This window comes from Ambystoma mexicanum, chromosome 6p, assembly GCF_040938575.1.
Source record: "Ambystoma mexicanum isolate Mex_15411 chromosome 6p, UKY_AmexF1_1, whole genome shotgun sequence".
Classification (NCBI taxonomy): domain Eukaryota; kingdom Metazoa; phylum Chordata; class Amphibia; order Caudata; family Ambystomatidae; genus Ambystoma; species Ambystoma mexicanum.
Genome location: NC_090935.1, coordinates 791,099,579 through 791,113,549, shown reverse-complemented (window position 1 = coordinate 791,113,549; position 13,971 = coordinate 791,099,579). Strand labels below are relative to the sequence as shown.

Genomic DNA, 13,971 nt, shown 5'->3' with positions numbered 1-13,971 from the left:
TTCATAAACATATGTGTTTTGAGAGGCAAAAAATTGTACGGGAGCAATGTCCTACAAGGGGAATCAGTATGGAGCATGGCCCTTAACAGGACTGCCTGGCTTTCTCGCGTGTGGAGTGGAGGGGCGCTCGAGAGATTTGTCACTTATGCGCAAGAATCAGCTCTCCCCCTTACACCGTGTTTGAAAGATGCTTGAAAGACCGACCTCCCCGCCCACTCCCTAAACAACCAAGAAGTAAAAGAACGTACGCTCATGGACGTAATGTGTAGGTCACGTGATATGTACGCGGCTCTAGGTCCTTTCATCTAATAGGAAATATTTATCGCTTACTTTCTGAGCATGTTCCAAGCAACTAAACTATAAGCTGACTTCAGAGTCTTTATTCAGATCTCGTGGATTGTGATCGGTGCTCAGACATGGGGAAACTGAATGTAGTGATGCTTCGCTATCTCTCTAGGGAGCAGTTCCGTGTGCTAACAGCGGTGAGTGTTGAGTCTGCCATGCTTCCCACGTTACACTGGTTATCGGCACGATGGAAATCTTCAACTTGATATAAATATATTAAAGGCTTGCTTTTGAACTCTTTCCATAGAAATACATAGCCGCTCCTTTTCATTGGAAATTGGTTCACCAAGTGCTTAATTTAGAGAATCATGGATTTCACAATCCACCCACCCCTTTCCCTGTTTATCCAGTGTTAATACAGGGTAAATGCTGTTTTGCTGCCTGCCAAACCTTGGGCTTGGACCACAGTAATCTGGCAGGACGGAATAAAACACCAAGAAGCTACCACTTTGCTGGGTAGAAAAAAAAACAATACTCTATCAGGGTGAACGTGCCACACCTGCTTGGTTCATCTCCAGTCAGTTGCCCAGATCTGCATAAGGACCCACATGATGTCAGTTTTGACAAAGGATAGATTGGTACTGGCGAATCGCGCTTTGCCTCTGTGATAATAGTTTTACAAAGTTAGTATTATAAAGACAAATCAGTCTTGTCCAGTTTTCATCTATTAATGATTTGTTCCCAAAGATCAACCAACACGTGTTTCTACCTGTCGTCCTCCAGGCCTTTATCTCGAATGCTAGTTATGTAGGTCTGGAGTGGTGCGCTAGTTGAGTAGATAGAATCTTTGAAATTGCCTTTGCGAGATCCTTGTAATGCAGTGTTAAATCCCAAAATGGGATCTCTGTCTCATCATAGATAACTCAATGGTTGGCTTTGATCCATATCAACGGGTTAAAGTCCCGGGTTCCGACACCCGCGGCAACCAGGACTTTCACCCGTTGATATGAATCAACGCCAACCGTTGAGGTATCCATGATGAGACTGCGCAAATACCATTTCAATGCTTCTATCTACTCAACCAGCGCGCAACACTCCAGACCTACATAACTAGCATTCGAGATAAAGGCCTTGAGGACAACTTGGGTCGAAACACATGTTGGCTGATCTTTGGGTATAAATCATTTAATAGATGAAGATTTGACAAGACTGATTTGTCTTTATAATATTAACTTCTTAAAACTAGAACAGAGGCAAAGCGGGATACGCCAGTACCAATCTATCTTTTGTTTCACTTGTCTGAGGTCTTTATGGGCAGACCTTGTGGAACTAGTGACGCAGCTTGCCGCTTCTTTGACTTCAAGTGGTCATAGCGCACTCTCAAGTGGTTGGACCCATACACAATTTTACTTTGATCTCAGTTTTGACACCACCTTTGAAAAATAAATTCTCCAACCTTAGAGGGGGTAACAGTCCTTGTCTCTGTTGTGTCTGACTCATAATTGTTCGTCTTGGGTTGCTGAACTCAAATAGCTCTATGCACGTTCGAAGATTTTCCCTAGCTTTCCGGTGTCAGATGCCCTCGGCTACCACAGCAATCGACTACCAAAACCACCAGGTCAGGTTAAGAATGCATTTCTTATTAATAGGTGTAATACAATTATTTTATAACAGTATACTTGTTCGTTAGCTGTGTAGTACACAACAATATTTAACATCTTAACCAAAATACAGGCTACCTCATAAGCCCTCAGACTTTTCTGCATCCATCAGTTATCAGACTTAATTGGAAATTGAACAAGACCTTTTATTAAAGTCAGGTATGACAAGGCGCATAGCATTTTATGTTTGTATACTTATTTACTCCTCTTTGGTAATATGTGCAACAAGTGTCAAAACCAAAAAGTATAGATGAAAGGTTCAAACCAAGTTCACAAGGCTTCTCCCTTTTGTTCAACACCAAGTGTATCCTCCAAACTACCAATGCTTCATGTCCCCAGCACTGGTCGTTTGGAGGATGGAGCACTTCGTTTTGGAAAAAAAGGAGTAGGCTTGTGAACTTGGTTTAAACCTTTCCATCTGTGCTTTTTGGTTTTGTCACTTGTTACGTTACCAAAACAATGCTAAATGAGCAGAAAGGATGTTTGTTTGTAATGGCAACTGACCATACCTGTGGCATGCATTGGCTGTGTCCCGGGAGGATAGCTCATTGGAAACGTGCTCATTTTGGAAGCAAGACGACACGAAGCAACGTGGTTTCGATCCCCGGGTCTGTGCTTAGAAACCTCTGGGTATTTAAGGGTGTTATAAATATGCAACTAAGACAACAACAACAAACAATTCTGTAACAGCGCCTCGATACCCCAGGGCTGTGTGAGCGCTTTAAAAATGCAAATAAATAAATAAAGTACACTTTTTTCTTTCTGTGTTTTTCACTATATCAACCAGTAAGGGGCTAGAATAGATGTGGTCCAATCGGGAGTTAGGCCGTAGGAAGATGCTCTTTCTTTAGACCATTGGTCAGGTTCCCAGCCAATGTTTACACATGCCGCCCCCAAACCTGAGAGAGCGCAGCCCCACTGATCAACTTTTACCCTACATAAAACAAATCCAAATTTACAGAGTAAAAAGAGAGACAGTTGATCAATATCAAATACACATTCAGGCAGTTAACAATATACCAGCTTCTCCCTCATAGTACTATAAACTATTTTCCATACATGCTAAGCTGTTGCTGTCACGCTCGATTTCCCAGAATAGATACATGCCTAGAATTGATCAGTAGATAACCGATCCATGGTGGTAGTATAGTTATTTTAACCCTTCCGATAACAATATTCCCAGGGTCTGACAATTAGTTCATATATGTCTGTCGGTTGCACACTCAGTTCTACATTGTCTACACTTCCTCTCTTCACATGGTATACCATGCCATGCTCCCACATAATCTAGGGTTGGTAGCACATTAAGTCGGAAGTACATATAAAGGGCCGGAGATGATCAGAGCAATATTTCATCAAATAGCTCCTAGGCTTCCCCACATCGAAATGTTCGATCGCCTTTTTCTCATCAGTATCTCAATATTCCTAATCGGATCGTATTCCATGGCTTTTTTCTTCAACTGTATATGGAAAATACCCACATTCGCCTTATCAGGCAGTTCCAAATTAATTGCCAGGAGAAATTCTTTCACAATTTTTCCCAGCACCAACATCAGCCCATTATTCTACTTAGCATCAAAATCCTTCAATATATGTCTTAACAAGGTATCCTCCTCTCCTATACCTATAATGATTTTGACATATAATTTGTAGCATTGGACCTTCCACAAGGTAGTCAAGGACGTGAGCCGCAGCTCACACCTTGTTGCTTCTACTGGAACTGCAGTGGGAATTCTCATCAGTTTTCTCCAGGTCTTCCCTTCAAACTTATCAAACCATCTGACATATTTCTGATGAAGTACCTCGAGGCTATAAAGATACCCGTAAAAATTACGACTGCCCTCAAATGCAGAGTCAAAGTCTGCGACATATAGGGCCTCATTACACGGACGGCGGTAATGGTTTACCGGTACCAGTATTTTACCGGTACCGGTAAACCCTTACCGCCTTACTACGAGGTCCCTTTGCGGGTTGGAGAATTTAACGCCTGCTTTTTGCAGGCGTTAAAAACCAACCCGCAAAGGGACCAGGGAGCTAATTATGGCACCGCAATTTGCGGTGCCGTAATTGGCACATTCCCCATTCCCATTATGGCCTATGGGGCAAAAATGGGAATGGGGAAGGGGGAATTACCGCCCCACCAACCTTGGAATAGGGCGGTAATTCCCCTTTCCACCAAGGCGGTGCTGGTATTTTACCGGCATGGACCAAGGTGCTAGCAGCACCTTGGTCCACCGCCGTCCGTGTAATGAGGCCCATAGATTGTAAAGAACAGGGGCGAGTATGCAGCCCTGTTTTAACCCTTGGTTAGTGAATATCGATTTAGTGAGGGCTCCACCCATGTCTAGTCTAACCTGGACAGATGTGGCCAAATAATTTGTCTTATGGAATGCAAAATAATCGCACCCAAACTCCATTTTCTCAATTCACTTCACAGCTTTTCCCTTACGCAGTCGAAAGAACCTGCATAGTCAATATAGAAGAGATCCAGGTTTTCCTCTGCATCCCTATCTGTATCTGCCATCATATCGTGATGTGCTCACATGTTATCGAATGTGCTGTGACCATTACGGAAACCTGTCTGTTTCCAGGTTAACCGGTTCGTCTCCTGTATCCACATGTACACTTCATGTAGTAATAGAGTAGAGAAAATCTTGCAGCTGGAGTCAGTCATAGCCAAAAGGCAGTAGCTTCGGGCATCCGCCCTGTCGCCCTTTTTAACAGGGACGAGGATTGATTTTTCTCGGGCTATAAGGGATTATACCTCTATTCCAAATTGATGTGAAGATCTTGAATAGCAGATATGCCCATAACTCTTGAGTATGTTTAATTACAACGTTACAGTTTGCCTTCATATTGATCGCTCATGACATCATCCAGTTTGACGGGTAGTCTACTAGATTCGAATTCCACAGAAAACTCAACATTCATAGTTTGACTGCCCCCAGTGCAGTAGAGCTCCTAATGTGAATCGCCCATTCACTTTCAGGAATGGGGTTAACCTCAATAGCTGCAACTTCAGATAGAGGCAGCCTATATGACCACCAACATTTCGATTTATCATGGGACTTTAGCATTCCAAATATCAGGCGCCAGTTTGCATTGTTAACATCATGGTTGTAGGATAATACTTCAGGTAAAATGTGCGCTACTTTTATGTTTTTCTACCATGCTCCTAGATAACGTGAGTTATTCCGTAGCGTCTTCTTCCTTCTATCAATGGCTATGTCAAAAACATTACTATGCAATTTACCACTAGTGCGAACCATCATGGTGCCTCATGTTCATCCGTATATCGGGAAGCATTGTCAAGATTTCCATGCCAATATCCAATGTAGTTTTAAATTTCGATTCACAACAAGACCTCATCAAAGTGCCAAATCTATTCACATTGGTCTAAGACCAGATAATACAATTACCTTGCATATTAACCCTTATGAGGTTAAGTGGTACAAATATAGGGTTATTTTTTATATCATTCAGAGTTACCCAAAGTCTCAGATTATCACTTTCAGTAGTGAATTCTGTGGAAAATCTCTGAATATAATTCTTCAATTGGAAGTTCACAAAGACGAAATCAATCCACAAAGAATATTTGCCATTGGACCAAGTATCTGTGGTAGTATTATAATACACAGGAAAAGGGGTCAAGATAGTTATTCTCATAATCCCACATACATTGTAGCCATTTTCCTTCTGCTGTCTATACACATTTCCAGATATGTATTCACAACTTAGAGCAAAAAGCAAACTGCCCATGGAGTAATAAGAAATACTTGCTCCTGGAAGATGTTCATAGGCCAAGCTACAATAAGAATTGAAATTCCGAGCCACGATGATAGCAGATTGGGGTGATCAGCCCTCCATTTGTCCAAAATAAGTTCCAATTGGGCCTGTAAGACCTGGGTAAATTTACCTCCAGGAGGATCATATAAGGCAACAAGGAGTATCTCCCCAGTTACAGCATCTTCACACACTAACATCCTCGCTAGAATATGGGAAGATTTTACACCAACATCAAATTCAGACGAAGTAATGCGTGACTGTGCTCTAATACATATCCCACAGAGGGGCGTCTCCTCCCACTGTGTTCCGCATGTCTATCAATTATGTTAAAGCTGTCAATATACAGGTTGTCATAGAGCCACGTTTTCTGGAATACGAAAATGTTGCATAAAGTTATCAATTTCCAGGCCTCCTCACACAGAAAACAGCAGAAGTACTACTGTCGCTCTTGCAGGCTTCATTAACTCCCAGCAATTTTAAACACTGTGCCTCACTCTCTGGTTGGGAAAGCTTTATCGCTGCAGCCTCTACAGTGTGCCAAACCCCATAAAGGAAACCATTTAGGACAGAACCTAAACAAATGTTTCCAATTCACTCTGAATCATAAGGCTTCTGGTCCGAAATCTGATTACCTGCTGCATTTGTGTACCAGCAGAATTACTTGTACTATGACAATCACCCACTTTCTCCTGTCTCTAGTTACTACTGGATTATCTTTGCATACTCTACCTGGGCCTATGCTTTTGGATGATGTAGCAAAAGGTTTGTTTGTACTGATTAAGCCGCACGTTGTTTAAGTAGCTACCAATCTCAAATACCTTTCTTATCTTGCTCTCAGGTTGAAATGGGTATGAAGAACCATGAAATTGTTCCAGCCAGTTTGACAGCCTCCATCGCTAGTCTGAAGCATGGTGGCTGTAACAAAGTTTTGCGAGAATTGGTGAAGCATAAGTTACTGGCGTATGAACGCTCCAAATGTAAGTAGAATATCTATTTCTCATGAGCTCAGCGTGGTGCATAGATATGTCCTTCAAGACCTCCTTTTAAACCAAGGGATACAGTGTGACATATCCAAGACCGAGGAATCCAGCCAAGATCTATGATTGACTAAAAAACAGTAGAACACAAGTCTTATCAAGTTTTCAGGGGTGGCCATTCAAATATCTTATGTGTTAGGAAATATTTTCTCTTTGCAGCTTTCCGTCCATAGACGTCTATGAAACCCCTCACAATTTTTTGACTTTGTTTCATTATAATTACAGTGATTTCTGAGCACGGACCTAGCTTCAGGAAGCAACTGAGCATTTTGCAAGTCATAGGGGGAAGTACACAGTGAGGGAAGCAAAGATAAAAGGGAAGAGATGGCTAACGACAGAGGGGGGAGAGTGTGGGAAATCTGGCAGCAAAATAGCAACAAGCAACTATCAGCGAAAACGGGATAGCAGATTGCCTAGTCTTGGGTTAGGTGGTGAGTGTGTGAGGACCTGGTTGTTAGGGAGGAGCAGTTAATTTTAGAGGAGGGTCTTGAACGCTTTCCTGAAATTTAATGGCAAAGCGGGGGTTGTTGGGGAGGAGGTTCCTGATTGTGGGGGCATAGACAGAGAAGGCCTGTCTTCTAGTACTTCCGGCACCATTGGAGTTCAAGCCTGCACTCGTCCTTACTTCTGGTGAATTTTAGGTCTCCGGAGATGCAGAGTTTATCAGTGAGGTAGCTTGGGGACTTGAGGGCAACAGCCTTGTTCATGATGCAGCAGGATTTGAAGATTATTTGTGCTTGCAACAGAGCTTGTGCAGTTCATTGAGGGTTGGGTAGATGTGGTCGAATTTGTGCAGTCCTTCAAGATGTGCTGCAGCATGAAGGACTCATCTCGTAGGTGTCAGGCTGGTCTCCTAAAGGCCTTCCAGAATAGTATTACCACCACCCAGGTTTGACAGGATTAAGGCTTGAACAGCAGATATGAAGTTGTTTTCTGTTAGGGGGGATTCTCATTTCTGTGCTAATTCCCTTCAACCTTAGGGACCCTCAGCTCTTTTGCTGCACTTTGGGACTTTTTAAATTTAACCCTGGAGTGAGTGAGACCTTTTCTCTCACGTGTTTTGACCTGTTTTGGATTTTGTGCTTTGACTGTTTGGAGTCTGACAAACTCCATAGGCATCTCCCTTTTGTATGGTGAGACACAGCACCTTCAGTGCAGTGTCCCAGAGAAATCCTTTAGATTTCTCATAAGGTTTAAATAACTTTTCTTGGGTGAACTACCGTTCCCAAGAATAGTAAAGTGAAATTGACTTTACTTATTTCTCTTTGTAGGTCCAGCACACACCATTTTATGTGGCGTGCTGGGGGGTTACCTATTAGCCCCTTATCCTACATTCTCATGTAACATTTTTATGTTACCCTCACTACTTTAAATGGCTGGTGGTAGTGGTTTAATTTTTCCTACCATGGTGCTTTTCTACCTCAGGCTGATCCCTCGGCTGCAGTACAGCACCCATGGGTGACCATTTTGTCAAAATGCCCTGGTCTTCTTTTTTTAGCCATTTTCTGTTTGTGAGGTCTTTCATGGGTTGTACTCTGTGCGTTGAGACAGATTTGAGCCCTTTGTTTGTCTAGCCTTTGGCAGGCTTCAGCCCTGAAGCCCGCCTCTGGCTCCAGTGTGTCTGGAACGGCAGGATGTGAGGGAGGTTCCTGAAATTCCCCTGTCCTTTGTCTCTAGGAATGCCTGAATGCAACCAGTCCTGATTGGCTGGCTCACCCTGCTGTGTGATTGACAGCCTAGACTGTGCATGAATGGGAGAAACCTGCTTAAAAGGCAAGGGTTTTGGAACTCGAGGCAGAGTTGACCACTGGGAGAAACACCCGATGAAGAAACCGTGAACAAAGCTTGCTGCATCCTCCTGGACTTTGGAATTGCCCGGTGAAGCCCTGCTGATGTGCTTGTTTATGCTTGTTTATTTATTAGTATAGCGGTCCTGACCCAGGGGTATATGGGCATTTAAAGATCTGGTTACAGGCAAAGGTAAGGAACATTAGTATAGTTTTACATCATATGTAAAATTGGCAAGAAAGCAGTCTTTACAGATCTGGTGGCAAGCAGACATAGTAAAGGATACATTCATACATGAGGCATACATACATAGTTGGCTATTTACTGAGTAACCAAGTAATAACCTTAGTTCTGAATGGTTGGAAGGTGGGGGTGCATTTGATAGCCATTGGAATGGAGTTCCACAGTTGAGAGGCTAGAACTGGGAAACTGAAACTCGTTTTTCATTTCAACAGAGAAGCTCCGGAAAGGGATGACTACTCCGCGTGGGTTGGTGGGACCAACTAACCCCGGACGAACTCCACTGGGCCATCTTCCCCGACTGGCTGTACTTCTTTGTTGCTGTAAGAACCAAATGCCAGGGGTCGAGTAATCCAAAGTCGAGTGAAACGTCTGATTCAGTAACAAATCTGGCTAGAAGCTCCAGGAGTCTCCTCAGGACCCTCTAGAAGCAGGACAACCAGATCCCGAGTCCCTTCACCAGAGTGCAGGACCCAAGGAGTGAAGGAAGCCCAACCGGTATCCGAGAACAGTGGCGGTGCTGTTTGCTAAGCGCTGAAACCGCGTAGTGCCGCTGAACCGAAAACAAGCCCTTAGCTGCCGACGACCTCCCAAGTACCACCTCCAGACGTCCGCCCTCTTGTCCCCACGACTGAGGCTCAGGAACACAGCATCTGCACCGCTGTAGCAAGACAGAATCCAGCTGGACCACTCTCCTTCAAACCAGACATACTGTTTAGGCTCGGGGTACTTACCTCATTGTCTTTCACCTGTGCTTTTCTCAGTTGGGGATTGCAGTGGCTTACCTTTTTAGGGTTGATTCCAACTCTACTTTTAAAGGCTTAACAGCTTGTGACCCTACAACAGATTTTTCTACAAACTCTGTAACTTTGCGCAAGACTTTGATTAAGAAGTGCCTGACTCTTGTAGTCCATTGCAGCTTGTTGTGAACTTTTATTGCTGGGAAAGACTTATCTAGATTTTATTGGAAGATTTAGTTGTCCTCACATCTACTGAGAACCTGTTTAACCTTTTCTTTTCTTAAATCTTTCCTTTCTGCAACCTCAGAATCTGCAAAGTATAACTAGTGTGATATATAAATGCCATTACTGTCTTTGTAATTGAAGTCACCTCAGCGTTTAGGAATTGTATAAGAAGCATATCCAAAGATTATCCACCAACTTGTCTTGATTCTGAAAAGTATTTTTTTAAGTATATTCACCTTGTTAATTGAATTGCCTTTTAAAAAAATACTTATTTAGAAATTGATGTTAAATAACTAGAACTGAAACTTTGAGTGTTAGTGTTACTTGGCTACTTGTATTTACGGATTTCATTTGTACAGCTCTACAGCTCACATTTACCCCTGGCTGCTCAGTCACACAACCAACTTGCGTAGTACAGACGTATACCAAAAGGTGGTTTACCGAATACCAACCAGATAAGTGTTGTATAGTCTCACACAGTGTGACTGCATCAATTCTTCCCTAACATTTTCTGTGATGGAGGGCATGATTTTCCTTGGAAAGGGAAGCTGCACCAAGCTGTTTGTGTCTTCCTTGCTATATGCGCCTACAAGGAGAGGTGTCTGTTGATGTAGAACCCAAAGCATCTGGTGCGCTTGGTCAGCTGGGGCGTGAAGCCCTTGAGGCTTAAAGTGGAGAACCTGGTCTAGATGTTGGGGTGGTCTGGGTTGTTGGTCAGCAGTATGAATTCGTTTTTGGAAGGGTTGAGCTTCCGGTTAACACTGGACATCCAGGACTGGTAATGTGAGGCTTTCCTTGAGCCTGTGGATGTCTGATGGAGGATATCTTGAGCTAGTGCTGGGTATCGGCTGCGTATTGGTGGATGTGTGAGGTCGCAAGGGTTCTGAGTAGTTCCATGTAAAGGTTGACTATCAAGGGAGAGAAGACAAATCCCTGCATGACTCCACAGGTATGGGGTAGAGTTGGTGATCTGGTGGAAATCCTTTTGGATGAATTGGTGGTTTTTGTCAAGATCGGATTTGAACCAGCCTCTAGCTGAATCCCAGGCGGCGATGTAGAATATCATTGATGAGGGTCTGGTGACATACTGTATCGAAAACACTGCTGAGGGTTTGAAGAGAACCAAGGATGGACATTGTTGAGGATGTTAAGGGCATTGTCTCATCACCTTCACAGTAGTTTAAACCTGTCCTGACTTATGATGGTAAGTAAAGCTTTTTTGCTTTGCTTTGTTTACCTTGCTTGGCTCATCTATTTTGGGGCACTTAGCAGTCTCTGTGGCTTTCAATGCAGTACAACTCTATCCCCATTGCAAAATTCATCGCTTGTTTTACACTGCACACATCACCTTACAGTGAGGTGTTGTAGGGTTACTTTGTATCCATTTTTATTTTGTTTTAAGTAGCATTCTGTTACTTGCATGATGTGTCCAGAACTGGCTGGTGGCATCAGAAGTTTTCCTACTGTTTTTTTTTACTTTTCTTGTGGGCACTTTGGTATTTTACAGAAATATTGTCTTTTAGAGTACCATATAATCTAAAACGGTTGTGCCACAGTATTTTACCTTGCCGTATGGCCATTTTGCTTTTTGGCGGCCTGTCTTCCCTCCCAGGGCTGGATATGCCATATGTATTATTATTATTATGTTAATAGTTTGTTTGGTAGTTTTGCTTACCTGGGAGTTTCATTGATATACCTTTGTTGAAGGCCTAATAAATATTCCTGTATATTTATACATTGAGTTATTAAGAGTGCCTTGTGTTTGCTTAACTGAACCATTCACCACCGCTCACTCTCCTAAGGCTAAGCCTTAATGCTCAGTCACATCATAGTTTGGCTAGAAACTCTGGTCTTTTCCAGTTCATCCGAATCTATCCACATAGCTGATTCAGAAAATCCATCTTATCATCCATTGACTTGGTTCATGCCTACATAATTAGAAAAGCATTTCCGACCCACACCTACTACCTTCAACCCCACATTCTTTCCCAGATGCCATATTTTCTTTTCGCCTGACCACACGTATGCAAACCCTTCTATGAGCCCTTTCCATAACCTATCCTTCCCTCGCCGGACACTGGCTGCACGGTCTGTGTGATACAACATAATACAAAACAAATATTACTATTGGAAAACCCAATCAACCATAGTAGATTACATCTACTTCTTCGTGGTCTCCTTTTAAACTCCATTTGCAAACCAAATAAGTTACTACTGTATAAGAGGGCAACATTTATACATGTTGCTGTTTCTATTGCCTGAAAATGGCCTTTTCTTCTACACCTCTCGCCTCTCTCTTGGCCCCAGGTGTACACTGGCAATACAGCCATGCAAGATGCTGTCTGTCTTTTCGCTACTACGTGTCTTGTCATTCAACAGCAGTAGAAGCAGGTGCTCGGTCTAAAATGCAGATCTGCATTGTTGATAGGCAGGCTCATAACTGTTTACGATTGTGTTCTTCCCATCTCGTTGTTGGACCAGATTTAAGAATGCTCACATGGGAGCCAGGAGCCGTGAGTCCAATCCTACCCACAAGTGGTCTTTTTTGAGTTTAAACACTCCTGTAGGCGTTTTCGTTTTTCGTATGCCGTGGTTCTTTTTTCTGTCATTTTACCAGTTCTCAGTAAAATCAAAGTCAAGCAAGACTTCACAATAACCATATGCGTTTGAGGTTTGTTTTTTATTCTAAAGGTTTTTCACAAAAATGTTCTATGGTGGGCATAACCCTGTAACTTTGTCCGGCTATAAGAATGGGGCTCGTTTCCAGTGAATGTGTCAACAGTAATTATTTAAAACCTGTGTTGGGCAGGGCGTCAGTAGTAGAGGGGAACTGGCAGACCAAACTCATATAGTTTTGAACACAACCCTTTTCGATATCTCATAGGAGTCCAATGGTGGAGGTGGAATCGGGAAAGTCATAACTACAACCACCTCGTTCTGTGCTGGGTTCTGTGCCCTATGCAAATGACAAAATAAATAAATACATTCTTTGCCTGACAGGCCGTTACAGAAAGGGGAAAGACCATATGCAAATTATGCTTGGTCATATCCCTTCTGCAGGAGAGCACAATCAACCCCAGACATGTTTTGACCTGATTGGGCATCGTCTGTGAGGTGTAGCTTGGATCTCTTGGCCCAGCATACCACGTATACAGGTCAAGTTAGTGAATAGACCCAAGGAGTGGACCTCAGAAGGAGAACGTTTCCCCAAAATCCAAGAAAAGAAGGAAGAACAAAGTCCTCCTCATCGCTGAGGATATGTTGCTGTTCTGTATGGTGTGACTTTTCTCTCTCGTCCTCTGTTGTAATGTGCACGTGCGTGGCATCTGTGGAATGTTGATGCATGTTCAGCTATCAACATTCCACAGTGGCGGTTGAGCTAAGGACGCTGAAGGCAGGAGCCTGCACTTGTGGGGTCCAGCAAATAAACTGCTTACTATACCAGTTACCTGTGTCCGGTGAGATCTTGTCATTGGCGACGAGGATTTTGCTGGACCCCGGTCCCACGTGTGCGCCGGCCGGCTGTCTGGTGCCGCCGGCCTACCTCCGGCATCGCTGTTGCGGGGACATGGATTGCTTCGGAGCCGCTTGCCGTGCACCCCGCTCATCCTCGGGGGCAGCGGTGGTTGCAGGTGGCTCTGCTTGTGGGCCAGCGGTTCTCCCACGGTGCGCGGCTGCCCAGGAACCCAGTCGGGGCGTTGAAGGAGGGGACAACGATCCGTTGGTGGCTGCTGCGGGCGCTGGAGGATTGGTGCTGCGTGCTGCCTACCCCGTGACCCTGTGTTTTCCGAGGGCAGTGGTGGTTGTCGCCCAGAGCTCGGCTGTCTTGGAGCCCAGTCGGGGCTTCGGAGGAAGAGCAGCCGCCATGGGACACCTACATGCATTTAATAGGCCACTGAGTAGCCCCGCCCCCGGCAGCGTCTGCGCACTCAGCTGCTCACCGCTTGTCTTCCGAGGGAAGGAGGAGGGGCTGCGGTGGCGCTGCGCGGTGCGGATCACGAGACAGCTGACTGCTGCTCGTCTATCGGGAGGAGGCAGGAGGAAACCAATCGAGGATAGCGGTTGGATGACCATTGTCCTTACGGACATCTCAGAGGTTTGACTTGCCACTAAGTACATAACATCTCTGCTGCGCCACCTGAAGGGGCTACCGTGGTAAGGTTGGGGCACACGACTGCTGCCAGGTGGGGATTGGTGCATGTTGGCTGC

At 44.2% G+C, this 13,971-nt stretch overlaps 1 protein-coding gene across 1 annotated transcript in view; it reads left to right on the top strand.

The window, feature by feature from the left end:
* Nucleotides 1-304: 304 nt before the first annotated feature.
* The window catches only part of RIOK2 (RIO kinase 2), a 317,145-nt gene continuing 303,478 nt past the window's right edge, over nucleotides 305-13,971 (top strand). Inside the window, exons 1-2 of the mRNA XM_069625451.1 lie at nucleotides 305-482; nucleotides 6,571-6,709. Of these exons, the coding sequence (XP_069481552.1) occupies nucleotides 417-482; nucleotides 6,571-6,709 (205 nt within the window). The 5' untranslated portion in view covers nucleotides 305-416. The remainder of the gene's footprint in view (nucleotides 483-6,570; nucleotides 6,710-13,971) is intronic.